The sequence below is a fragment of the Bos indicus genome, chromosome 3 (assembly GCF_029378745.1).
Source record: "Bos indicus isolate NIAB-ARS_2022 breed Sahiwal x Tharparkar chromosome 3, NIAB-ARS_B.indTharparkar_mat_pri_1.0, whole genome shotgun sequence".
Taxonomy (NCBI): domain Eukaryota; kingdom Metazoa; phylum Chordata; class Mammalia; order Artiodactyla; family Bovidae; genus Bos; species Bos indicus.
The window spans coordinates 23025123-23052679 of NC_091762.1; the positions used below are offsets into that span (position 1 = coordinate 23025123).

At 45.0% G+C, this 27557-nt stretch overlaps 1 protein-coding gene across 1 annotated transcript; it reads right to left on the bottom strand.

Annotated features, from left to right (window-relative positions):
- Window positions 1-108: 108 nt before the first annotated feature.
- On the bottom strand, window positions 109-27248 carry LOC139180168 (NBPF family member NBPF4-like). Its single transcript, XM_070781627.1, has 11 exons — window positions 26820-27248; window positions 24746-24860; window positions 23472-23686; window positions 22371-22422; window positions 17777-18118; window positions 15552-15766; window positions 14552-14603; window positions 11389-11621; window positions 7527-7754; window positions 5143-5342; window positions 109-1248 (listed from the first exon to the last, which is right to left on the bottom strand). The coding sequence occupies exons 1-10, from the start codon at window positions 26995-26997 to the stop codon at window positions 5152-5154; spliced, it is 1821 nt and encodes a 606-aa protein (XP_070637728.1). The 5' UTR covers window positions 26998-27248; the 3' UTR covers window positions 109-1248; window positions 5143-5151.
- Window positions 27249-27557: the final 309 nt, after the last annotated feature.

Below are 27557 nucleotides of genomic sequence, written 5' to 3' on the forward strand. Positions count from 1 at the left end.
ATGGCAGAAACCAACACTACATTGTAAAGCAGTTAGCCTCCAATTAAAAATAAATGTAAGAAAATAATGGAATATAACAGTGAATTTTAAAAAAGCATGAGTCCACAGTGAAACTCAAAAACATTTTTAATAATGTGTTAGGGGTAGGGATTGTCTTTTCCACAGCACAAAGCTGGCAATACCACAGATATGATAACTGACACACATCAGGGATCAATAAAGGACGGTAAAATTTTTACAGAAAGAGCATCATATAATACAATATTCATATAATACAATATTCATACACTCTCAAAATACCACTAATCAAATTACTCATTACAGACACAAAAACCTGTCTTTTCAGTGAACGGATCTTACAAGCCTCTGCATAACAGTGTTCAATGCTGGAATAATAATAGTGGTGACAGGTGAAGTGGACGCTCAGCCTCCACAGGCTGCACTAGGAAGCTCACAGCAGGCACTAGACGGTGTTCTTGGCAAAAAGGGTTCACCCGAATTAATCATGAGGAAGTGATCAGACAACTGCGAAATGTAGACCTTTGAGTAGACAACTGACCTATCCTCTGCAAAGAAGTCAATGTCACGACCATCAAAGACAACTACAGGAAGGAGAGGAGATGTTTGAGGTTCCGAAGGACTAAAGAAATAAAGTAACACAATCTTCTTAGTTCTTTGGGACCTAAAACATCTCTTCTCCTTTCTGTTGTCTTTTTGGTGCAAACATCGACTGTTTGAAGAAAGACAGGCCAGTTGTCTGGTTCAAAGGTCTAAATTCTGCAGTTATCTGATATCTACCTCAACATTAAACACAGGATGAACACTTTCAGCGAGAACAATGCATAGTAAATGCTTTGAGCACAGTCCATCTGGTGGCAAAGAGTGACCGGGTTGATATGTTGTCTTCTTGCAGTTGTTCCCATGCTGGTGTGTGGAGGATGGATATTTAGAGGAGCAAGAGTTAAGGTCTTTCCAAACTGTGTGTCCATCAAAGCATTGATCACCTTACTGAGGATTACATTCCGAGGCTGATGACTGGGATTACTCCCATCAATTCTGTCCCTTGGGGTGTGGAGAGTGGTTGTTGGTTGGGATGTTCATTCTCAGGAAAGGATCCCTCCAGTGTTGCTGAGGTTTAAATTGAGTTGCTGTTGTAGATTTTGTTTTTCATCAAATGGAAAAGGGAATTTTATAGTGTGGTTTCTCAACTTGACAATATCTTTTCTTAGTTCCTAAAATAATTGGTATCTGTGAAAGACAGAGAGAGAGAGAAGAAACGTGAGTGTTTGTTAGGTCCTGCTGAGCCTGGAGGGATGGCCACATGGTGACTGGGGCCAGGGGCAGACAGAGCTCCTGTTGACAGGACGAGCTGAAGGGAGAGCCACAGGCTGGCTGGAGAGAAAAGTGAGATCCATGAGTTAGAAGGAATAGCTCCCTAAACTTTCATCCAGCCTGTGGTGCAGCATCTAAGGACCCCAGTCCTCACCCCACCTTGCTTGGTGATATCTCAGCTCAAAGCTGCTTCTGAGCCTTAAATGGACTCCCACCACTCAATCCTCAACAGTCATTTCACCCCTGAATCCCCTTCATCTGTACACTTTCCCACATGTTCAGGGATGGACATGCCGAGCATCCCTCATACACAATTAGAAACAGACTGCTATGGGAGCAGAGGACCCTCAACTGAGAAAGACACCCTCTTCTACCTCTTCATCCTGCCTTCTGAGGAGGAGAAGCAGGCTACCAGAGAGTCCTGGATTGTGAGCACCCATAGGGACCTCAGAACGAATCCAAGTCCAGTTCCATAATTCACAGAGGAGGAGCTATGTTTTCAAGGATCTAAGGACTATCCAAAACCACATGACTTGTTACTGACAACCCAGGCCACAAGGTCCTTCCTATACATTTGCAGGAAGGGAGAGGAGAAGAGGAAATCTCCAATCTGGAGGAGTCAACAGTTAATAGAGGCTGTTTGGTCATCCTCATGGACAGGAATAAGGCTTTCCAGGGAAATCCTGCTCCAAAGAGACTGAGGAATGAATGGAAAGGGGGGAAACTCAAAATAAAATTAGCAAAAAGAGAGCAGGGAGTGTAACTGTGTCTCAAGCCATTCGCATCCCATGGACACCAAAATGCTATGAAGGTGATTTCATTTCATGCTGGATCTACCTTAAGGCATTTCTAGGAATATCCTTGACATCTACACAAATAAAACTCTGAAGTGAAAGAGCATTCAGTTTAGTTATACTGAATTTTCATCACCTTTTCCTCAAACTTTTCTCAAAGAAAGAGTCTCTCCTAGTATTTTATGCTAGTGTATAGAAAAACATAGAAAAACATCTACGTCTGCTTTCTTGACTAGGCCAAAGCCTTTGACTGTGTGGATCACAACAAACTATGGAAAATTCTTAAAGAGATGGGAATACCAGACCACCTTACCTGCCTCCTGAGAAACCTGTATGCAGGTCAAGAAACATCATTAGAACTGGACATGGAACACAGACGGGTTCCAAATTGAGAAAGGAATATGTCAAGGCTTTATATTTTCACCTCGATTATTTAATTTTATCCAGAGTACATCATGCGAAGTGCTGGGCTGGATGAAGCACAGTTGGAATCAAGATTGCCAGGGGAAATATCAATAACCTGAGATATGCAGATGACACCACCCTTATAGCAGAAAACAAAGAGGAACTAAAGAGCCTCTTGATGAAAGTGAGAGAAGAGTGAAAGGGTGGCTTAAAACTATGCATTCAAAAAAACGAAGATCATGGCATCCGGTCCCATCGCTTCATGGCAAATAGATGAGGAAACAATGGAAACAGAGAGATATTTAATCTTCTTGGGCTCCAAAATCACTGCAGATGGTGACTGCAGCCATGAAATTAAAAGACACTTACTCCTTGGAAGAAAAGTTATGATAAACTGAGACAGCATATTAAAAAGCAGAGACGTGACTTGCCAACAAAGGTCCATCTAGTCAAAGTTATGGTTTTTCCAGTAGTCATGTATGGATGTGAGAGTTGGACCATAAAGAAAGCTTAGTGTCAAAGAATTGGTGCTTTTGAACTGTGGTGTTAGAGAAGACTCTTGAGTCCCTTGGGGTGCAAGGAGATCCAACCAGTCCATCCTAAAGGAAATCAGTCCTGAATATTCATTGGAAGGACTGATGCTGAAGCTGAAACTTCAATACTTTGGCCACCTGATGTGAAGAACTGACTCCTTAGAAAAGACCCTGATGGGAAACATTGAAGGCAGGAGGAGAAGGGGACGACAGAGGATGAGATGGTTCGATGGCATCATCTACTCAATGGACGTGAGTGTGAGCAAGCTCTGGGAGTTGGTGATGAACAGAGAAGCCTGGCGTGCTGTAGTCCATGGGGTCGCAAAGATTTGGACACAACTGAGCAATTTAACTGAACTGATAGAAGGGTATGTAAAAGGATAACTATAGCAGGATAAGGCCTAATATTCATTATGGGGTTTTTGCATAAAGAATATATTCAATGAAAAAAAATTTGTTGAACCTGCTGTTCTGAGCCAGTTAGTAGTCTGTGAAACATGTTTAGTGAATAGCTAACTGCAAGTTGCATTTTAACAGCAGAAGAGGAAATACTAAATTTTATTCTTATGGCAAGGGGAGGGTCAATTTTATACTTTGGGTTCTATGTAATTTTTTTTTAAATCTTGCACTATGAAAATTGTGAGAAATTTGAATCCAAACAGAGAGATTATATATCTAACTTAACTATCTACGTCTCCTTTTTTCTCTTTTATCTTCTTCAGGCTGTACAAATAGTTCTGTTGAGAGAAGAATGCAAATTCCCTTAATTGTTGATATTCAGCTTTTTTAGGAAGCAGCCACTCATAGGCCACTGCCATATTGGTTACTTATATCCTATCAGACCCACAGTGCTTCTAATCCTTGATGCATATTAGCAGAGCTTTGAAAGATACTGATATCCAAACCTCATCCCCAGAACTTTAAAATCAGAATTTCAATGGATTGGGTTAAGGCATTCATGTTAGCTCAAAACTCAATCCGTTTTCATTTTACAATAGCATGATTTAGAACTACTCACTAGACCTACACTATTTCACACCACTCTTTTTATTTCCTCCTTCTAGTCCAATATGGACGTCTCTCCACTGGCCTAAAGATTTTTTGGTCTTTCTCTGTTACTCGCATATAAATAATTGGCCTTCTCAATTGGATTGTCTGAAGCAATGATTATCTCGTATTCTTGTGTAGCTCCCTGGGTCTTCATAAATGTGGCCCAAAGTTAATTCAGTATAATGCTGTCCTACATTCCCTGGCCTCAGATTTCAACTCAGTTCATTTTTCTGGGCTTTTACTAATATGGAGAAGGAATAATGTGAGTAAAACTGGAGAGGTCTGAATGCCTGTCCATCTCATGCTCTGTGTATTTTGAAAACCTGGCTTCTGTATCTCCTTTTCCCCGATATCCTTTAGTGGGCCATTTACTGCCCTCCACCGAATGCCAGCTCCAGTGAGGTCCTGGAAGCCCCCTGCACGTTAGCAAAGTTCCGCCTATCAGAGGCTGAGGGGAATCATGACTCGGGCCAGTCCAGCATGCCCACCTATGACCCAGGTTCTTATTTTATTTTAGTAATCAAGGCTTTTCCCTTCAGTTCTGGCATTTCTTATTCAGGTGGAAAAGCTGAGGGTTAAGGGCCGTCCTAGGTTCATTTCTCCAGAAGCCAACTCACATGCGAGTGATTCCTTATGACGTGATCCTGGAAGAAAGAGGCAGTGGACGTGGAGGCAGGGGTGGGGAAAGTAAGGTGAAGAGACGGAGAATGTGTGTGGTTTAAGGCCAGCGTTTTCAGAGGCTTAAATGCTGCTATTCTGATGAGGAGGACCATGGATCTGGGCTTCCTTGTGGCTAATACAAAAGGTCAGAGGGAATGTGAGGACGGTAGCAGTGAAGAAACAGTAGAGGTCAGAGTGGAAACACGACACTGAGATCAAGGGCCCTGCAGGGTGGCAGCCCCCAAAAGAGAGGAAAGACCACACAGAGGTAGTGTCAGCTGTTGAGTGAATAAACGAGGAAGAGAAAAATTAGTGGGAGATTGAGCCATAACAGATCAAGAGCATAAGGAAGAAGTGCATGGGATTACCTCTGTACCCTACGCTTGAAGGCCAGGGAATCTGCAGGCTAGTCTCCACTTGCCAAACAGCAGTTTTCTTCTGATGCTCTTCTGTTTCAGGACACTTAAGCCCTTAATCCTGTTGCAGACTGGATGCTCATGTGTGCTTGCTGTGGAGCCCTCACCTTGCAGCTTGGGAGGGTTCTTCATGCTGATGGAAGCACCCAGCTCTGAAGATAAAACCACAGCCAACAGGATCCATTGTTATTCATGATTTACAAAGACTCACTCCTCCACCCAAGAAGGACATCAGGTACAGAAAGTGTGCAGGAACATGAAAGGTCATCTGAAAGCCCATGGGTAGGTGAAGACATGGAGATATTTTTGTGTTTTCTTTTTTGCTGACTTTCCTTATACTACCCAGTATTGTTAAGTGTGCCACAGGGCAAACATCTTTCCAAATGCCATAAATGAGCAAGAAAAATGAAATGGATGACAACAAAAAATTCCTAGGTAGAAAAGACAGAGGCAAGAAACACCTACAGGATGCAGTTTGTACTGTTGGGAGGGAAGAGATGAAGCAAAGTCAAAGCTGAAGGAAAACCTCATGAGAGAAAAGAAGTGGGGAAGTCTAAATTGGAAAACTTTTAAATGTGCATCAATATACACTTCATATAATGTAAACACACTACATATGATATTATACATAATTAAAATAAGGCATAGACAATATGATAAAATGGAAGAAACCTCACAAGTGAGTGTGTTTGTGATGGAATAAATGAATGAAGGATTCGAGCTATTGAATGGATCATTCTGTTGGCTTCCTGATGAGTTGACTTTGGAAAAGAAAATAGAAAAATAAGAAGAATGAGCAAGAAACTCTGTTTGGTGACAGGAACTAGGAGATATGGCGGGGGGCGGGTGGGAGTCACAGTGTGAAGGGGTGTGAAAGTAAAGGGCATTAAAACTACCCTTGGCTGCAAAATCTGCTGTGAAGCCTGGATTCCTGCTCAGGTCTCCATGGAAGGTGAGCAGGAAACAGTGACTGAGCCAGTGGGGTTCAGTCCTGGCTGGGAATGTGGGAGGCCAAGCACAAGGAGAGACGAGAGGGAAGAGAAGACAACAAACACCACGAGACCTAGTGGCTCTTGTCAGGCTCTGCATCCCTGCCCTCCCTGAGCGCTTTCCTTGAGACTCTCCATGCTGCCACAAGGGGGCTCCTTCTCATCTCAGCTCCACCTGAGGACGTGGGTCTCTCCTCATTCCTCAGATGAGGCCACAGCCTGGGGGATGAGCGCCAGGTAGCGCCAGGCTCCAGTGGAGGATGTGGAGAGCAATGGAGGGTAAGGATGAATATGTCCCAGATGAAATGGATGTGAGGGTCTGGAAGCTCTTTTAAGGAAATTTGAACAGAGGTGGACCCAGAGGAGACTGACATGGAGATGAGTGGAAAGAATGAATTAAATGGAGTGTCATAAAAGAGACTGATGGGTGCACTTCAAGAATGAGGGTCGCCCTTTATTTTAAAATGAGGGAAAAATAAGGAAAAGAAACTGGATATGAAAAGCAAACATGGGACTGAGTTGCAGGGCCAGTGTTTACACCCCTATTGAATGTTGCTAATACAGTGTTGCTGAATTATTCTTGCTGAATCTGCCTGCAAGGCAGGACATCCAGGTTTGATTCCGGGGTCGGGAAGATCCCCTGGAGAAGGAAATGTCAACCCTCTCCAGTATTCTTGCCTGGAGAATCCCATGGACAGAGGAGCCTGGCAGACTACAGTCCATGGGGTCACAAGAGTCGGACACGACTTAGTGACTAAACCACCACCAATACACTGTTACTGAGAGCACCCAATAGAGTAAATTGCCTTGATGACGGATGTTGAAAGGAGAGGAAAATATTGGACAAGCTACCTTTCTCCGAAAGCCAGGGAAGATGGGGTCTAGAAAAAGTGGAGACTATAAAGCTTATGCTACCATAAACAACCATTGTGCAATCGTTTTGTAAGTGTTAAAGCACCAGAAAGACACAATACTTAGATATTATATATTCATAGTGGTTATCAAACAAATTGTAGCGAATCAGATGCCCTGGACATTATATTGTTTAAGATTCCCAACAATATGCAAAGGAGATAGAATTTTTCAAGAGTTCAGATGAGGGACAGAGCAAATACCTAGGAAGATAAATAACTTGGCTCAGTTAAACAAGCAAGAATTTTCTGAACCAGGGCCTGAGGCTGAGCTGGTCCTAAGTCCCAGGCTCTTGATCACCTGACACTGTTAGAGTCTCACAGGTTTCAACTGGGCTGACAGTGGGCGTGGGAGAAGACCACTGCCTCCTCCACCCACAGCTTTGTGATGACCAGCACATGGACCAGAGCTTCCTAATCCCCTTTTCTTTCTTACCTAGAAAGAGTGGTCCTTGGTTTCCAGAATCAGGGTTGGAGGTAAAGCCCCAGTTGGTGGAAGAAAGACCAAGCATGGCTTTGCTGTCACCACAGTCGAAATGCTGGTCCAGCTGCCACTGCAGACAGTCAGTCACATGGGTGCTTTCCTGAAGCTGTGCCTGTGAAGTTGGCACCTCTGACCCTGGGAAACTCACAGGTCCCCGGTGACAGTCCTCCCAGGTGTCCCCTGAAAGTAAAAGAGGGTTCAGTAGGACCAGTGGAAGCTTTTCCTTGCTAAGCCCTCCCAGACTCCCATTTCTGCTGTCCCAGCCCATGAGTGAAACCACCCAATACCCCAGACAGCAAAGGCAGACGTCAGTGTGAAGAAGATGCCATATTTATGGCTGTGACTGGGGTGCTGAGAAGGCAGGGGCTAGGCTGCAATTTCTTGAAATGAGAAATCACCCACTTGAGTCTAGAGGGTTTGGGTGACACAGGGGGTCAGGCCTCTTATTCTGTTATTAGCCTTAGTCTTGTAGCCTAGAGAGAAGGTTCTAGACAGGCCTCTAGGCATGGGGGAGAAAGAGTTGTTAATATATACCCACAGGAATAAAAGAACAGGGAGAGACATTTGGCCTGAAGGCTTCAGGTACCACTAGAAGTTGAGCTGAGAAAATACAGTACATTCCAGACACTTCTGAACTTCCTTGCTTGAAATTTTGTCTACCCTTCCACTCACCCATACATGTATATACAGAATAAACTCTATTCCCACATGGGGCAGAGTGGGGATGGATGGTATTAGCAACTAGAACTAGTGGGGGAGAGGGCTGAGACCCTATTGGGAACACCTTTGTGTCTCTTTAGAGAGATAATATACGTATACTCCTTCAATACACGTCCCTCCACTGGTGCCTGGACAGTGCTGCTAATGAAATCTGCTTATGTTTCTACTGTGAAATGAGTACATATCCTCAGAACATGGGCTAACCAAAGACGTGACGTACCCTCATCTGGTCCAGGTCAGGCTCATGTGAGGTCACGGCCCCCAGGGCTGCTCTACACTGCTGGGGGGCTCTCCTCTCACCTCTTGCTTATGCATCCGCCCCCTCACAAGGTGTGTTTCTGTAACTGTCTCTCATGTACCTGTTATCTCTTAGTCTTCCAGAGAGCATCTGTGTCTGACTCTCATCAAAGATTCATCCAACCTCCTTCTAACTGCTTTCTCTGATTCAGTCCTCTCCACACTCTCAAAGCTCACCTGTCTTATCACCCCCCAATCCTGTTTCATCACATGCCCCTCAGTTTACGGAAATTCATCCTCCCTTCCCTGCTACACAAATCTAACCTCCTCACCCGCCTTTCCAGTGCTCCTGTCTTCTAGTCCCTCTTTCTTCTGCAACATCACTTCCCACAACTCCCACTGCAAATCCTCCCAGGACTCAGGCTGGCCCCCTTCTGACCCCAGGCCTGTACCAGGAGCCTCTGTGAGCTTCCAGGGCTTTCTCCAGAAGCACTTCTCTCAGTCTGGTGTGCCCTTCATATTTCACTAGGCAAAGTTCATTAATCACTAATCATCATATTTTAGGACACTTAATCAGATTTTATGATAATTCATTTGGGCTGAAGGGTAAATCCTTGTACAACGTTTGGTGGTTGAAAGAACTGTCAAAACTACGTATCCTCTTATTCTCTAATATTATTTTGAATCAATGTCTAGGATTGTTTTTAATTATCATTGTGTAATTTCATCATCTAATTTTATTTGTCCTTTCTTGAGAATGGGTTTTTATAAGCTATGCTTTGAATATTCTCTGCATTGACAGAATATAAAATAACCAAACATTTTATCAAACATCAACAATACTGCCCATTATTGTTAGTGTGGGGGAAAGCCTCCAATAGAAGATCAACTTGTAATTTAAGAATCAAGTGTTTGTGTTGTTTCTGCAGGGTTTCTCCTTGTACAGAGAGGACGGGGTAGAGCTGATGACTTGCACCCACATGGCTGCATAATAGCTATCCACACTGTCCTCGGGTTATCATGAGAATCAAGACACAGGATGGATCCCTGCATAGATTAGATATTCTATTCACTCATCTCAATCCATCTGTGGGGATGTGGCCTTCCCTGGCCCATTGTGAACAATGGACTCCCAGGCCTGGGCCATATCACACACATCACAAACACACATCTGAGACACAAGGCTGAGCCTCACTCATCCTCTTCACAGGAACCCACACCCGGCTGTCAGTGCTTCTGAGATAGAGCTCCACAGTTTTTTAATGGCTTCAGCACAGCCAAATTCAAAGTCTACCTGGACCCGTCATGACAGCAGGTGACCTGGGGGCAGGAGGTGGGGAGAGGCACGGACTCTCATCCTGGCTGATTCTCCAGAGAGCCCTGTGGAGCTGTGGCTCCACCTGGAGGGGCTGCAGGAGCCACGGGCTCTGGTCTCGGGACAGAGTGCACAGAGGGTTTGGGAGCTGGCAGATCTGAGTGAGGGACCACAGGGTTCTCTGCAGCCCTCTGGCAACTTCTGTTGAAGATTAAGATAGTTGCAAATGATTTGGTTCAGGGCAAAAAGGAAAAGGTGAGCAACATCCTCTCTTAGTCACTGATGGTCCAACTGCTGAGAGGAGAGGACACAGCCAGAGCCAGGGAGTCAGGCCCAGGAGAGGTCAGTGTCCCACCTGCCAGTGGCCCGGAATCCAGGGCAAGTGAAGGCACCTCGCTGAGCCTCAGTGCCCTCGGCTCCACCATGAGGCACCACAGCTCCCTGAGAGGGTGCCTGGGAGGCTGAAGGGGTTGTGGTGCACTTGGAGCTCGCTTAGTAAGCAGCCTGGCAGACAACAGGCACACAATAACCGTGTGTTCCCTTTCTGGTTTGTGAACTACTGTGATCCTGAGAAAGCCTTTGCTTCTCTGCTCCTCAGGGAAGAATGGGAAATAAGAAAGAAACTGCTTCCAATGTGAAAAGGCACCAAATGACTGACGGACAGCATTTATATGCCCAATATCATTTTTAAAGAAGTCAGATATAGTCTGATACATAATGGAGTTTCTCCTCATTTATCAAGATGATCTTATGAGTCAAATTCCTAACAATAAAAATGCATCTCCTAAAGAAAAAGTAAAAAAAATAGCCCCAAAGGATTTCATACTAGGTTTTAATTTCCACACCCTATGAACTGCTACCCAAGGAGACCTGGCTCATAAATTAGGTCAATACCCCTATCATATACACAGCTTATGGATAGTTTCCATGAGATTATACCACTGAGATTGTGTAAAACATTGAAACTATAACCCACACATGGAAGACTCCTTTTTGCTGCATAAAGGATGAAACACACGGGAATTTCTAGAGGATGGAACAACACAGACATATATTTGGCTTCCTGGAAATTACAGGGCATAGGCAGATTTGATGTTCAGGATCTCGTATCTAAATGCTTCAGAGGGAGGTAGGCAGCCCAGGGGTAAGAATTGGGAGCTGGGGACAGTATAACATGCATTACAAATATGGAGCAGACTGCAATCATGAATGCAAAGTCAGAGAGCTTGCCAGAAACTATTCAAGAAATAAAATTAGCAACAAAATTTCATGACTATAAGGATTCTTATCTTGATAAAAAGAGCTCTGTTACACAAATTCCTGCAGGTGAGACAGTGGTAGCTGAGATTCTGCCCTTATCCCTCCACTTGCCTTCTCTGGTCTGATTTGCTACCACAAGGCTGTGCTGATGAGATGAGTTCAGGTGACAGAGGGCAGTCTGGGGCAAGAAGAATGCAAAGGCTCGTGATGCCTTCTAAAAATTAAAACTGAGAACATAGTTCTAATCAACCTGAGCCTAAGAAGCTGCCTGGGAGTACTCACCGTTTACATCTAGAGCCAAGAAAACTTCTCTTCTCTCTGTTGGGAAGGAGGCACTTCTATAAGGATGACAGGAGCCTGCCAGATGATGGCCAACAGAAGCAGCCAGATAACATTCATCCAGTGAGTCCGGCTGGACTTCATTCTCTTCTACCACCAGCTGCTCCACACTGAGATTTGTGGGGTTGGGAGAGCCCATGGTTAAACAAGAGGAATTAGTCAACCTGGAGCCATAGCTGGTTTTGATGGGAGGGTTAAGGGACAGGTTGCAAAACACAAATGGAGAGTCCCCTTAGAGGGAGGTACAACAATCCCCCTGACCCACAATTCCCATCTGGGGCCTGAAGGCGCTTGCAAAGGGAAAGAGAGTGAGGGAGAGTGAGCATGAGATGCTCTGAGCACAGAGACGAAATGAGTTCAGAAGGAAGGAGATGAGCCACCCCAGGACACATAGTCATGTCACACACGTCCTTAGAACATCAAGGTGACTTCAAATACAACATAAGTTTTGTTGAAATTTACATGCTGCATACAAATGAACACCAGCACTGGCAGCATAATAGACTCCTAGATATCTTGCGTTTGCAAGACCAATTTTTCAAGTATGCAATGTGACATGACTGTTTTTCCTAGTTACTTTCCGTGCCGTGAAATACCTGCCAAGGTCATAACCCAGAGTGGCAGAGGCAGATAAGTATCACATGCTGGTTTTAATAAAAAGGAGAAAACAGAGGAGTACAAGAAATCCTGTGGCTGATCAGTAGCCCTGCTTCAACTGACTGCTGCTGCTGCTGCCAAGTCGCTTCAGTCACGTCCAACTTTGTGCGACCTCATAGACGGCAGCCCATTAGGCTCCACCTCCTGGGATTCTCCAGGCAAGAACATTGGAGCGGGTTGCTGTTTCCTTCTCCAATGTATGAAAATGAAAAGTGAAGGTGGAGTCGCTAAAAGTTGTACATGACTGAGCGACTTTTATCGACTCCATGGACTGCAGCCTACCAGGCTTCTCCATCCATGGGATTTTCCAGGCAAGAGTACTGGAGTGGGGTGCCATTGCCTTCTCTGCAACTGACTGCAATTTACTATAATTGAGAGGGATTCATAAAGGGTGAAAACAGACAACCTTGTTACAGGGACAATTTGTGGTTGTCTGAATGGAAGAAATAGGCATGTTCAGCACTTTCCGATTCCCCTGCATGTGAGATGACCAGGTGTCACCACTGATGTTAGACCCATGTTTCTCCATGGTTACCTAGAAGAGATGATGTCTTGATCTTCCTCGTCCTCAAGATCAGCAAGATTTTCTATGGATAAATTCAGAGAAGTTGAGAAACACTTAGCAGATCTCACTGTGTAAATTAATAATCCAGTGTCCAGTGTCCAGTATTCTGCCACAGGGACAACAATATCAGCAGTGAGATGATAGGCTTTTTTTTTTTTTTTTGATGATAGGCTTTTAAGAAGGATATTCCAGATGCCTCAAATTGGATCTCAGTCTCTCCTTGGTTTGCTTTCCTGACCCATCAGGCAAGATCTCCCTGCCCTGGTATATCCTCACCACAGTATTCTCTTCCAAGACTGAGTAAAAAGTTAAAGATTTATCTTCCCCACAGAGTCTGGGGAATAGCCCACCTGCATTCTGGCAGAATACTGTAATACTCAGGCTTTTCTCATCATATACTGACTGCCTTAGCAGAATGATGAGTGGAATGAAGAAAACCTCAAATCACATGAATCCTAGTTGTTACATGGAACCTTCAGTCATTCATGGGGTGGGAAAATGCCAGGGCTCTGGCTTGCTTCATGGAAATATACAAGCAAGGTGATGGGAGGGCTCTTTGCATCCTGGGGTCCAGATGATTGGCTTGCTAAGACAAGCAATTTAGAGGAGACAAACCCTGGGGATGACAGCACTGACACCAGGGAAGCAACAAATAATTATGGCTGTGAGCATCTCTGGAAAGGCACGGAAGTTCAAGGGACAACTGGGTATGGAAATGGGAGCATTGTGGGCAAGTGGAGACATTGCGTAGGAATCAGGAAAAATACAGTCATCTCCGGACCCCTGCACACATACAAGTGAGTCAGTGTGTCGCACCAGCCGTGGGTCCATGATCTAACTTGGGGCCTGACTCATAGGCTTCACCTGAATGAAGAAGACAGCACAGCTCCCAGACCCACCTGATGTCTGTACTTAAAACTCTACCACAGAGTCTAATTCAAATCACGTCTACAGAGCTTCCAACAGGGATGACAAATCTCAGCACCCCAGAGGCAAGGAGTACAAAGAATACAGAGTCTACCTGGGCATCCAGGTGGAGGTCTATCACAAGAAAATACTCACTGGTTACATCCCGGGCATAAGAGACATCCACGTCCTCAGGTGAGAAGATGGCATTGCTCCTATAAGGCCAGAAGGAGTCTGACAGGTCAGGAAGAACCGAGTAAGTCAGATAGTATTCATCCAGAGAGTCCCGTGGGACACCATTCTCTCTCATCTGTGGCAGCTGTCTGCTGAACCTGGTCGGGGAGGGAGGGCAAAAGATTAAGCCAAGACTGAGGAGAAACTGTAGAGTCCTATCTGGTTTCGATGGAATGTTTGAGTGGTGAAGCACGTCAAGGGTCTGATCCATTACAGAGAGAAAACTCTGTTTTGTGCGTGAGACACAGCGAGGTTTTACAGGGCAGAAGAGAGAAAGAGCAGCAGGTGCTCAGTGTTCTGGCCAAATAACAGGCTGATGAACAGACTGAATTCCCTCTGATGGTACAGTCACGCCTCACATACAGGGACAGAGAACACTGGCTCTCACACTTCCATTCACATTGCATTGACATCACTATGGCACGCATGCCAGCATGCTAACACCAAACAGAAAGCAGATATGCATCTCACTCTGTAAACCACACCTGATATAAAAACTGAGTGCAAAAACAGCACTCTGACTTAGTTCACCTGGGTCAACGGACTTGGGATTTAAACTTGACAAGTAAATAAGAAATGGGAAACAATAGAAGTACCACAGTGAAAGCAGAGAACATTATGAAATAGGATAATAGTGGTGGGCAAAAGTGACGACACAATATATTCAGCACTTTCTGTTTTTCCCTGGATCAGAGGTCTGCAGATGTCATCACTGTATAGGAGCCCACAGATATGCAAACTTACCTCGGGGCAACCACCTCTGGGCTTTTCAGGTCATCGTGATCATTCTGGTTTTCTGCAAATAAATTAAAAGAAGAGTTATATCAGGCAAATACCTTTCAAAAACGCCCAATCCTGTGTCTGTCTTCACAATGTGGTAACAGGCTATTGAGACAGAAATAATACAGGAGGCCCTAGAAAGAGCCTCATAAGAAGGCACTGGGTTTCCTTCTTGAGCCATTGGATGAATGTCCTTGATATGATATGTCATTGGCAGAGTATCCTGGTCCTGAGTCTGTGCAAACAGCTAAATACATCCTTTTCCCCACAGTTCCTGGGGAACAACTTAGCTACATCCACAGCCTGCTATAACACTCAGGCTTTTTTCATCTGAAATGTTGTTTATTAATGGGATAAGTGATTACACACTGAGATATAATGGGAGTGGAACCCACACACCATCAAGTCAAATGAATCTCAAAGCTGCAAACAGCGGCCATTCATCAGGTTGGAAGTTCCAGCCCTGCCTTACCTCAGAGAAACATACCCAAAGAAGACAGTGTGGCTTACCTTCTGGTTTCAGAAGACTTCGAACAAGGTAAGTCAAAGGAAAAGAGAGAGACCATGGGTTGATAGAAGTGAACCAAAGTAGTGAGATCTCCAAAGGTATAAACAAGAATGCCAACAGCCTTGGACAGGTGTAGGAACTCAGGGACATTACCCAGAAATGAAAATTAAAGCATTTCACGTGAGATAAGAGGTTCATTCAAAATTAGGAAGCCTGAGAGGCACCTCCTGTGCCACGACTGCCGAGGTACACGTGCGTCTGGCAGAACCGCCTTGGGCAGAGTGGTTTACCACAGGGACCACTATGACAGGAAACTTAGAGAAGTTCGTTCATAGAATGTCTTATTTTAAATGCAGATATAGAGTCTGGTTCAAATCAGGCTTCAGTATGTAAGCCCAGGGTCTATCAAAGGGGATAATTCTCCCAGAGTAGACTAGCAGACACATTGAAGACTACCTGGGAGACCAGTTGGAATTTCATCCTCTTCAGCTTGAGAGCAGCCACAGGCTCCATCCACGGCAGACGCCACATTCTCTTCATCAAATGCAAATTCCCCATCACTGGAAGGCTGGTTGCAGGCAGAACCTTCCCGCAGAGTTGAAGGTACTGAAACACACTCATCCTGGGATTGCTGGAACACCACCTTCTCTTCATCATCCTGCAGGTTCACGCTGTACCAGATGGAGAAGGGATGACAGAAGGTTGAGAGGATTCGACCCCACGCTATCTGGCTGATTTTGATGACAGGCATTGGGAGTGGTCACAGAAAGCAAAAGCGCAGTCCCCTTAAGGAGGGAAGTAACTCCTCCTGATGTGGAGTGGAGGGTGGCTGCCATGGGGTGGGAGAGAGCCAGCAGGTACTCTGGGCACTGGGCACACAACCAGCGGTTGAAGGAGGAGACGGATTTTCCCTGCACGCTGACGTCCTGACCCCCAGCACACACAGAGGACCGGGACAGTGGTTCAGACTTTTCTGCACACATTGTGTTGATCTGGATATCCTGTGTCCAAGTGAACACAGCTTTTAAGAAGTTAAAGTTTTGTTTGAGTTTGGACTCTTCCATTCAATTAAAATTTTTATTTGCACAAATACAGCTTCAAAATCAGTTTTTCAGAGTTGGAGAAAAAGGAGTTATAGACTAGACATTCTGCCTTCAAGAACTATTTTTTCAATATTTTGTTGTAATATGAATATCGTTCTATTTTCTTCCCTTGAAATACAGTATTTAGCAGCAGGCTGATGCCAAACCAGTGTAAGACCCATAGGATCTCCCCCTCCTTTAACCACTCAGGAGAAAACTCATGAGTACGGGAATCCCAGGTTTAGTTATTCCACCTGGGTCAGCTCACTGTCCACTGCTAAACTTGAAGGATTAAAAAACTGAAATGCACAAACTTGAGAAACATAAATGACAACCCTGTGAATGAGATAATTGCAGTCAAATGAATAGATGAAAGAGTTACACAGAGTACTTTCTATTTTTCTCTGATCTGAGGTTTCCTGCTGTCACCACTGACATTCACAGCCCACAGATCTTCAAATTACCTGGGAAATGTGAGCTCTTGTCCACTCACTTGCTTGTGATCATTTTCATTGTCTAGTAGGAAATTCAGAGACAGCAGGTCATAATAAGCAAATCAGACCTCACACGTATCTACTCAGTAAACACATATACAACAAGGACATTAATATTTTCATTGTAAGAACATAATTCTTTAGCAAAGATATTCTAGGACACTTAAGTCTTATGAGAATTAGACTGGACTGCATCCAGACCCATTGAGGAAATTTGCTGCTTGATCTGGTATCTCTCCCAACATCCTTTGTTCTGAGTCTGTATAAGCACTTAAAAATGTATTTTCCACAGAGATGCTAGAAAATGAGCTGAGTTATTTTCTAGATTGTTTCTATAGTACTGCTTAGTCCCATCAGATTATGTGGTTGTTGATGGTTTAGAGGAATTTATACTTGAGACTAGAGTGACAGGGGAATTGTGAAAGCGTTAGCCACTCAGTAGTGTCTGTCTCTTTGTGACCGCATGGACTACAGCCCACCAGCCTCCTCTGTCCATGGAATTTTCCACACAAGAATACTAGAGTGGGTCCCATTCTCATCTCCAGAGGATCTTCATGATGCAGGGATTGAACCTGGGTCTCCTGCATTGCGAGCAGACTCTTTCCCATCTGAGCCAGAAGGGAAGCCCAGTGAATTGTATGAACCCTCAAATCAAAAGGAATCTTTGGTGCTACACAGAAACCATGGCATTTGAAGCTGGAGGAACTGCCAGAGCCCAGCCTTGCTTCATGGAAACATCCAAGCAAGGCAGTGGTACAGTTGTCTCTGTCTTGGTGTCAGATAACATCTTAGCTAAGACCTGCCAACATCGAGAAAAGGGAGACTGGGGCTGAGAGCAGTAAAACAAAACCTGGAAATCACCTCTCCTTATAAAGAGGCAAGTCTGTCATCATTTGTGGAGAGGCCAGGAACATTTACAAAAATTAGATCATTGCAGGGAACAACACACTGGCTCCAAACTAGTTCTGACAGACCCCTCTTGTGGATTTCCAGCTGAGTTGGTTGAGAGTTGTCACAAGTGATCTGGGTCAAATGCCTGACACTGGGGTCAGGATGACAGAGACAAGCCCGGAGCAAAAAGAAGAATGCAAGCTCCCTGACCCACCTGATGTCTGTGTTCCAGAATAGACCCTTTTTCCTGGTTTCAACTGAGATGTGTCTATGCAACCTGTCCTCAGAGATGACCTTCTTTGGTCTACAGAGCTTGTGAGGAGAAATAATATGGGGGCTACCTGAGATTTTGGTTGGAATTTCATCTTCTTTAGCATGAGAGCAACCACACGCTCCATCCTGACCAAGGTCTACTTCCAGTTCATTAAATTTAAATTTGTCATCACTGTAAGGCTGGTGGCTGTCAGAACTTCCTTGGAGACTTGAAGGCATCAAACCACATTCATCCTTGGATTCTTCAGGCACTTCCCTCTTTTCAACCTCCTGCAGCTCCATGCTGTGTCAGATGGGAAAGGAATGACAGAAAATTAAATGAAGAAGATCTGACCCCAAGCCATTCTGGCTGGTTTTGACAGGAGGCATGGGGAGTGGTCACAGAGAGGAAAGGAGCAGGCCCCTTAAAGAGAGAAGGAACTGTCCTCTCTTATATGAAGCAGAGTGTGTCTGTCTGGGGATGGGAGAGGGGGAAAAGCAGGTACCCTACATACTGGCCACAAACCTCTGATGAGGAAGGAGACTCAACCATCCCAGGGTGGTCCTTTCAGGAACAGGAAGCACAAATGAACTTCCACACCAAGTGCTTCCCCCGGGTCCTAGTTGAATTTAAGATGAAGTAGCCAAGTGAATAAGGGCTTCCCCGGTGGCTCAGTGGTGAAGAATCTGCGTGCCAATGCAGAGATGTGGCATCGAACCGTGGGTCAGGAAGATCCCTTGGAGAAGGAAATGGCAATCTCCATCCAGTATTCTCGATGGGAAAATGCAATGGACAGAGGAGCCTGGCATGCTCCACTCCGTGGGCGTCACAAAGATTCAGAAACAACTGAGCAACTGAGTATGCACAGTGAAGTGAATGTAGATATTAAAGCTTATAGACTCTCTGAGATGTTACTACCTTCGCTTTAGGAACTGAAAGTCCTCCAAGGCCTCTTTCACTTACTATTGTCACAGACTACCAATTTTTTTTTGGGACAGTTGTCCTGGTGTTTAATTTTTCTAGTTGCTTCTTTACTAATTCCGTTGCTAGTTACCTTCCTTCCAAGGATCTAAGACAACTGTGTACAAATATTTATCTCACTTGGACTTCCTTTAGAAGAGAACAGACGCTCTCTGTGTGTATATGAAATCCTAAGGGTGCTGCATTCGCCTTGGGTCACACATACAAGTAGCACAGAGACAGCAGACAACCAAGTTACAGGGACATTTCCATGTGGGTTGAGTGAAGTCAATTACACCATAAGCACTTCCGGCATGTGACTCTCTTGAGGTACTTATTGTTCTTGTGTGACCCTGTCCATATTTTCCCTACACATTACCAGCTCCTGATAGACAGATGGAAAACCACAATCACAGAAAACTACCCAATCTAATCACATGGTCCACAGCCTTGTCTAACTCAATGAAACTATGAGCCATGCCGTGTAGGGTCATGGTGGAAGTTCTGACAAAAATGTGGTCCACTGCAGAAGGCAATGGTAAACCACTTCAGCATTCTTGCCTTGAGAACCCCATGAACAGTATGAAAGGCAAAAAGATAGGACACTGAAAGATGAACTCCCCAGGTGGGTAGGTGCCCAATATGCTCCTAGAGATCAGTGGAGGAATAACTCCAGAAAGAATGAAGAGACGGAGTCAAAGCAAAAACAACACCCACTTGTGGATGTGACTGGTGATGGGAAGCAAGGTCTGATGCTGTGAAGAGCAATATTGCATAGGAAGCTGCATTGTTAGCTTCATGTTTCAAGGCAAATTGGAAGTGGTCAAACAGGAGGTGGCAAGAGTGAACAACATTTTAGGAGTCAGCGACCTAAAATGGACTGCAATGGGTGAATTTAACTCAGATGACTATTATATCTACTACTGTGGGCAAGAATCCCTTAGAAGAAACGAAGTAGCCATCAGAGTTAACGAGAGAGTCCGAAATGCAGTACTTGGATACAGTCTCAAAAATGACAGAATGATCTCTGTTCGTTTCCAAGGCAAACCATTCAATATCCTGGAATCCAAGTCTATGCCCCAGCCAGTAATACTGAAGAAGCTGAGTTGAAGAATTCTAGGAAGACCTACAAGACCTTCTAGAACTAACACCCATAAAAGATGTCCTTTTCATTATAGGAGACTGGAATGCAAAAGTAGGAAGTCAAGAAACACCTGGCGTAATAGGCAAATTTGGCCTTGGAGTACAGAATGAAGCAGGGCAAAGGCTAATAGAGTTTTGCCAAGAGAACGCACTGGTCATAACAAACACCCTCTTCCAACAACACAAGAGAAGACTCTACACATGGACATCACCAGATGGTCAACACCAAAATCAGATTGATTATATTCTTTGCAGCCAAAGGTGGAGAAGTTCTATACAGTCAGCAAGAAGAAGACTGGGAGTTGACTGTGGCTCAGATCATGAACTCCTTATTGCCAAATTCAGACTTAAATTGAAGCAAGTAGGGAAAACCACTTGATCATTCAGGTATGACCTAAATCAAATCACTTATGATTATACAGCGGAGTGAGAAACAGATTTAAGGGACTAGATCTGATAGAGTGCCTGATGAACTATGGACAGAGGTTTGTGACATTGTACAGGAGACAGGGATCAACACCATCCCCAAGAAAAACAAATGCAAAAAACCAAAATGGCTGTCTGAGGAGGCATTACAAATCACTGTGAAAAGAAGAGAAGCGAAAAGCAAAGGAGAGAAGGAAAGATATTCCCATTTGAATGCAGAGTTCCAAAGACTAGCAAGGAGAGATAAGAAAGCCTTCCTCAGTGATCAGTGCAAAGAAACAGAGGAAAACAATAGAATGGGAAAGACTAGAGATCTCTTCAAGAAAATGAGAGATACGAAGGGAATATTTCATGCAAAGATGGGCTCAATAAAGGACAGAAGTGGTATGGACCTCACAGAGCAGAAGATATTAAGAAGAGGTGGCAAGAATACACAGAAGAACTGTACAAAAGAGAGTTTTGCAATCCAGATAACCACGATGGTGTGATCACTCACCTAGAGCCAGACATCCAGGAATGTGAAGTCAAGTGGGTTTTAGGAAGCATCACTATAAACAAAGCTGGTGGAGGTGACGGAATTCCAGGTGAGCTCTTTCAAATCCTAAAAGATAATTCTGTGAAAGTGCTGCACTCAATATTCCAGCATTTTGGAAAACTCAGCAGTGGCCACAGGACTGGAAAAGGTCAGTTTTCATTCCAATCCCAAAGATAGGCAATGCCAAAGAATTATCAAACTATTCCACAATTGCACTCATCTCACACGCTAGTAAAGAAATGCTCAAAATCCTCCAAGCCAGGCTGCAATTATACATGAACTGTGAACTTCCAGATGTTCAAGCTGGATTTAGAAAAAGCAGCAGAGCCAGAGATCAAATTGCCAACATCTGCTGGATCATGGAAAAAGGAAGAGTGTTCCAGAAAAACATCTATTTCTGCTTTATTGACTATGCCAAAGACTTTGTGTGCATCACCACAAACTGTGGAAAATATTGAAAGAGATGGGAATACCAGACCACCCGACCTGCCTCTTGAAAAATCTGTATGCAGGTCAGGAAGTAATAGTTAGAGAACTGGATATGGAATGGACTAGTTCCATTTAGGAAATGGAGTAGGTCAAGGCTGTATATTGTCACCCTGCTTCTTTAACTTACATGCAGAGTACATCATGAGAAATGCTGGGCTGGGCGAAGCACAAGCTGCAATAAAGATTGCCAGGAGAAATATCAATAACCTCAGATATGCAGATGACACCACCCTTATGGCAGAAAGTGAAGAAGAACTGAAGTGCCTCTTGATGAAAGTCAAAGAGGAGAGTGAAAAAGTTGGCTAAAGGTCAACATTCAGAAAACTAAGACCATGGCATCTGGTCCCATCACTTCATGGGACCAGATCGGGAGACAGTGGAACCAGTGCCAGACTTATTATGGGGGGCTCCAAAATCACTGCAGATGGTGACTGCAGCCATGAAATTAAAAGACACTCCTTGGAAGAAAAGTTATGACCAAACTAGACAACATATTGAAAAGTAGAGACATTGCTTTGCCAACAAAGTTCCATGTAATCAAGGCTATGGTTTTTCCAGTAGTGAGGTATGGATGTGAGAGTTGCACTATAAAGAGAGCTGAGCACCGAAGAACTGATGCTTTTGAACTGTGGTGTTGGAGAAGACTCTTGAGAGTCCCTTGGTCTGCAAGGAAATCCAATCAATCCATCCCAAAGGAAATCAGTCCAGAATAGTCATTGGAAGGACTGATGTTGAAGCTGAAACTCCAATACTTTGGCCACCTGATGCAAAGAGCTGACTCATTTGAAAAGACCCTGACGCTACAAAAGACTGAAGGAGGGACGAGAAAGAGACGACAGAGGATGAGATGGCTGGATGGCATCACCGACTCGATGGACATGAGTTTGAGTAAACTCCGGGAGTTGGTGATGCACAGGGAGGCCTGGTGTGCTGTAGTCCATGGGGTCACAAAGAGTACGGACATGACTGAGTGACTGAACTGAACTGATAGTTAATTGTTACCTGGGGGTTAGTTTTTCTTGTGCTTGTTCATCCTCTTCATCTTCATACATTTCTGCAAACAAAATCAGTAGTGTCCAGTCAGCTTCTAGTCACCTCACCCACTACAATCACAGGGACTCATATGGTCACAGAGTCATAAATATCTATGTATGAGTTAGTACTGTATGGAAGTTTTAATGCATTGTCTTTAAACAACTGCCCAAGCATGGATTTCTGATCCAGCAGGCAGTCTGTTTCTAAACTGGTAGATCATCCTCAGGACACCCTCTGCTTGAAATTGGGCAAACATTTAAATTGTCTTTTCTTCCTTATATCACCTCACATTGTCCATCTTCCATCTCCACTTCTACAAATGTATCATCCATCCTGCCACAAATTCTGCCAAAGACACAGCCTTTATAAAGCTTCCCAGGTCCCACAAGATGCCCTCCTTTCTCGAAGGAGAACAACCATGTCCACATTCCTCCATCTGGGAACATCCTGGCTCCTCAATGTGGCTTTTGCGTGTTATCTGGGAAAGTCTCTCTATGGAAAGTGAGTGCTCCAGTTTAAACCATTTTCCCAATGCCAAGTCCAACTCTATCAAGTACCTTATCCAACACCACAAAGTGAAGGGCTTTCTTTTTTCTGCAGTGTATTTGTAAATATTCCAAAATTTCATCACTATAGCTACCATCAACAGATTATTTCATCCATTTTACAGATGAGAACAGTTACTAACATAAGGAAAAGTAATCATTCTCACATAGTTATGAACACAGCACTCAGCCTGGAACCTGGGAACTTCAAGCTTTGTCTAGGGCTCTATTGACTCTAACAAGCTGCCTCCTGTCACCTCCTCCTTTCTGTGCCTTAATGCTGGCTGGATGTTGCCTCCTGCCCCAGTGGCCATGGTCCATCAGGGAGGAAGCAGACCGTTGGGACATGATGACGTCCACTCTGTGCACTTCTCCTCTGTCCTCTTAGACAATCCTGCTCCTACATAGCCCCACATAGGACACGAAACAGGAAATCTGATACACATTCCTAGTGGAGGTGTTCACCTTATCAACTGGGGACCTAGGAGAGGATCAGTGCTATCAGGGTCTGTGGCCCCCTCACCTGGACTGAGCTTGCAGGCAAGGCGCTTGGCCACTCGGTACCCCTCAGACAGGCTCTCTCGGAAGCCCTGCCCCTGGTGGCTGTCGGGGTCATTGCGGGTGAGGAGGTCCTCGAGGTGCTGCTTGAGCAGGACAGAGTCATCTTTCCCATCCCGTAGTGTCTGCCGTAACTGGGTCAGCTCTCTTGCCTGACTTCGAATTAGTGTGGCACACGTCCTAGGTGGAATAGAAGATGCAAGTGTAAAAGGCAAAGACTTAGATGAAAGACGGTTAGGGATTTCTGTGAGAACATCCCCAAGGAGACCTCGAAACAGAATTCTGGCACACATCTGATGACTGGCTCAGTCACTCAGTCGTGTCCGGCTCTTGTGACCCCATGGACTATAGTGCACCAGTCTCCTCAGCCCATCAGGTTATCCTGACAAGAATTCTGGAGTGGGTTGCCATTTCCTACTCCGTATGTGATGACTGGCCTGTGTCAAAGAGAAAGAAGGTAAACAAAGGTTTCCTCTGTATCAGAAAGTACTCCTGTAAGATTTTGTGACATTTCACTCATCTTGTCCTTGTGTAAAGATAACCTTATGTCTTCCCTGGTGGCTCAGCTCGTAAAGAATCTGACTGACAATTCAGGAAACACAAGAGATGCAGGTTTGATCCCTGAGTTGGGAACATTCCCTGGAGCAGGAAATGGCAACCCATTCCAGTATTATTGCCTGGAAACTTCATGGACAGAGGAGCCTGGTGGGCTAAGTCCATGGGGTCATAAAGAGTCAGACACCACTGAGTGCTCATGCATGCATCAATGTCTTCCTAACCTGCACCATGAAGTGTCTCTTCGGTTTCTCACTCAGCCATGCCCATTTTCATTAAAGAATACACAAAGTGTTTTCTGTGTTTTTAATGTGGCAACACAAAGTACTGTCCAGTGAATGGCACACAGCCAGATATAGAGTGTGGGCAGGTGAAGCTGGTGTGAATTGGAAAGAACGTAAGAACACAGAGTCAAGGAAGGATTCCAGGATGTGGTCAGTCAGGAGGGGGTGTGGTTTAAAGGCAAATAAGGTATTGATTGCGCAACATTGTGAATGAGCCGAGTGCCCCCGGTTCACTTGAATGTAGTGAATTCACAATGAGATTCAAGTCAGTAGTTTATGTAAAAGCAAAGTAAATTACTTCCTGAATACAACTGGAATCCATGGTTCACCAACTGGTGTTCTCCACCTATTTTATAATATTGTGCCCTGTGCTCGCCGTGATCATCCCTGCCCTCCTTACCTCAGCCTTTCATCAAGCGTTGGCTTCTCTGCCAGCTTCTCTGCTGGCCTCCGCACCTCAAACAGCAGCTTCTCCCCCAGCACAGATTCAACGATGTCCTTACATGCTTCACACTCTGAGGAAAGAGAGACACTGCCTCAGGGAAAGCTGGCCTTGCTGCTGTGGTCACTGCCTTCAAGGGAGGAGGACAGGCCACCTGAGTGGTGGATGTAACTCCTCCTCCAGTCTCAATGGAGAGATTTCCACATCTGATTCCTCAGCGTCTGAACCGAGGTTAGTCCCCATTGTAGAGGTGAGGAAAGAGAAGCTCCTAGGCACAGAAGGTAAATAGACAGGATGAACTGCCCTTTGACAAAGTCAGAATTCACGTCTCCTGAGACGGACCCTGAATCCTGGGCCACTGAACCAAGACCTGCAGCCTCTTAGGTGAGACCCTGAGCAGGGCCTGGGGTGGCGATTCCTGTGAGGTCAGGAAGGCCCCTAGGACTACAGGACCGCTGTTTCCCTCATGCTGGGATTTCAGGAACGAACAAGGGTCTCAAGGTATAAAACTCACCTGGACACACTTGTGTGAAATAGAATACATGAATCCATAAGGACCTAAAGAGATACGCCAAACACTGAGAAAGTCTGTGTTATTAGGAACAGTAGAGCTAAGAACTAAGTGTATTTACACTGAGCCGGGCACGACTGTCAGGGCTTTGTCAGATTTACTCAGCACTCGCTACAACTCAAACAATACTTACTACTACAGCACCACACAGACACAGGAGGAAACAGAGACACAGGAAGGTTCCCAGCAGGGAGGTGAGCCCAGGAAGCCTGGCCCGGAGTCCACGTCTTTCCACTGTGCTCTGGTGACCTCCACACCAGGCTCCTGGTGAGACATTTCTTCTTCACCAGCCTCACAATTTCTTTCCTAGAATTTTGTTACTATCATAAGGAGCGGTGCAAATAAAACTTAGTTTGTCCTTTCCCCAAAGCTCATCCTTTCACTTTCTTAAATAAGAGGCTTTACCCCTTACTTGTCTCTGTGTCCGTCATTTGTCATTGACTCCCTCATCGCTTCATTGAAAATGACTGTAGGAAAGTGACACAGACACACGTTGTCAAGATTCCTCTCATGCTCTTGTTGTGCATGTACCCTGGTCTTGACTTCTGTCCTTATGCCAGGCCGCTCTTACTGAACAGGCAAAAATGATTCCAATTGCCAGGCTGACTGTGGGTGCAAAGGGCTCCTCACACTCTGCCTGGGTTTTTACTGGGGCTGGTGATCTCCCCCACTTACCATCATCCTCATGTTTGTCACACATCTTATAGCACAGACTCAGGTTCCCCTGGACTCCTGGTCAACCTGTATCACCAAAGATTCCCCAGCTCAAGTGGGGAGATGGAGGAAAGGGCAGATTGTCTGATTTCACCAAAAACACCTTCAATCTTGCCACAGAGTCACATGGCTTTCTTGGACTCAGGAAGGAGAACCTGCACACTCAGAAAGCACAGCTTCCTTTTCACCAGGGAGTCTCTGTCTTGATGGCATCACAGAAACCATGGTTTCAATGAGAAGCAGACTCATCCTTAAGCTCCTTTAAATCCTATGCCCTCCTTCTTACAGAGTCTAAGCACACGTTACCCCAGTGTAACTGGCACAGGGCTTTGCCAATGGAACCTCAGGGAACCTCGAACTGATGGAGTTCATTAGTTTAGGTTTAGCCAAGAGGCATGCAGGATCCGATACAGAACAGAAAAGACTCCAGTCCACACAGCTTAGCTTGCTCCTGAGAGACACAGGCACTCCTGTGCCTGCACCAGGAATCACTGTCTGGGATTTTAACTCTAATCTCACCCTACACATCACTGCAAACTTGGAAAAGGCCTCCAGTCCTTGTGCCTCAGTTTTCCCAGCCTCAGGAAACTGAAGGCAAAAGAGCCACTACTACCTTTCCTGGATTGTGGTCAGAATGGAACTCAGAAGGACAAAGGGAAAAGGAGACCAATCCTGGAGACTTACAGTGTCTTAGAGGGAAGACAGTGATCGTTCATTGCTTTGGTGATCATGACCTCGAAGACTTACTGTATTTCTGCAGCTGGTTGGCCAGGGAGTAAGAAGTAGCTTGGGATATGAGGAATTTCTCTGTGAGGTCCCTGAAGTCCTGCTTGTACTTTGCCAGCTGCAACCGAAGCTCCTGGTTGATTTCCGTGAGGGTACGTTCTGCCCTCAGATCCGATAAAGAGGGAAGACACACAGCCATGGTGACATGTGGTAGAAGGGGTAGAAGCCAAGGGTGGGGAGGAGACACCCAATATATGGGGGATTAAAGATAAGCAAAATCACATAGGTTTAATCAGCACTGAGGGATGACAAAAACTGGAATTCCTGACTTACTGTTGGGAACAACTAGAGGGTTCTCAACCACAAGGAGAAGTTGAAGATGCCAGAGCTCAGAGCCAAAGGTGCTGTGTGGGGCTCAGACTCAGACAGCAGTGAAGGAGGGGGACCCAGCATGCTAGGCAACCGTCTGGAGTTGCCACAACAGAACTGGTAGGGGGAGGGGTTCATGGGATCTTGGGGGCCCCTGCCTTCCAGGTGTCTAGGCCATGACCCTTTGTGAACATCACCACTGATAGCACCCAAGCCCTCAGCAGCCACTCTGATGTTCACTGCACATGTCCAGATACCACTGATCTATCTCCTAACAAAAATTATTGAAGCTGAGTTCTCATTGTTCATTCTTCTGTGTATAAAAATATTCATGGGAGAAATACTTTGCCAGCAGGTCTTAATTTCTGTCAGGCTGTCATAAAGTCACCT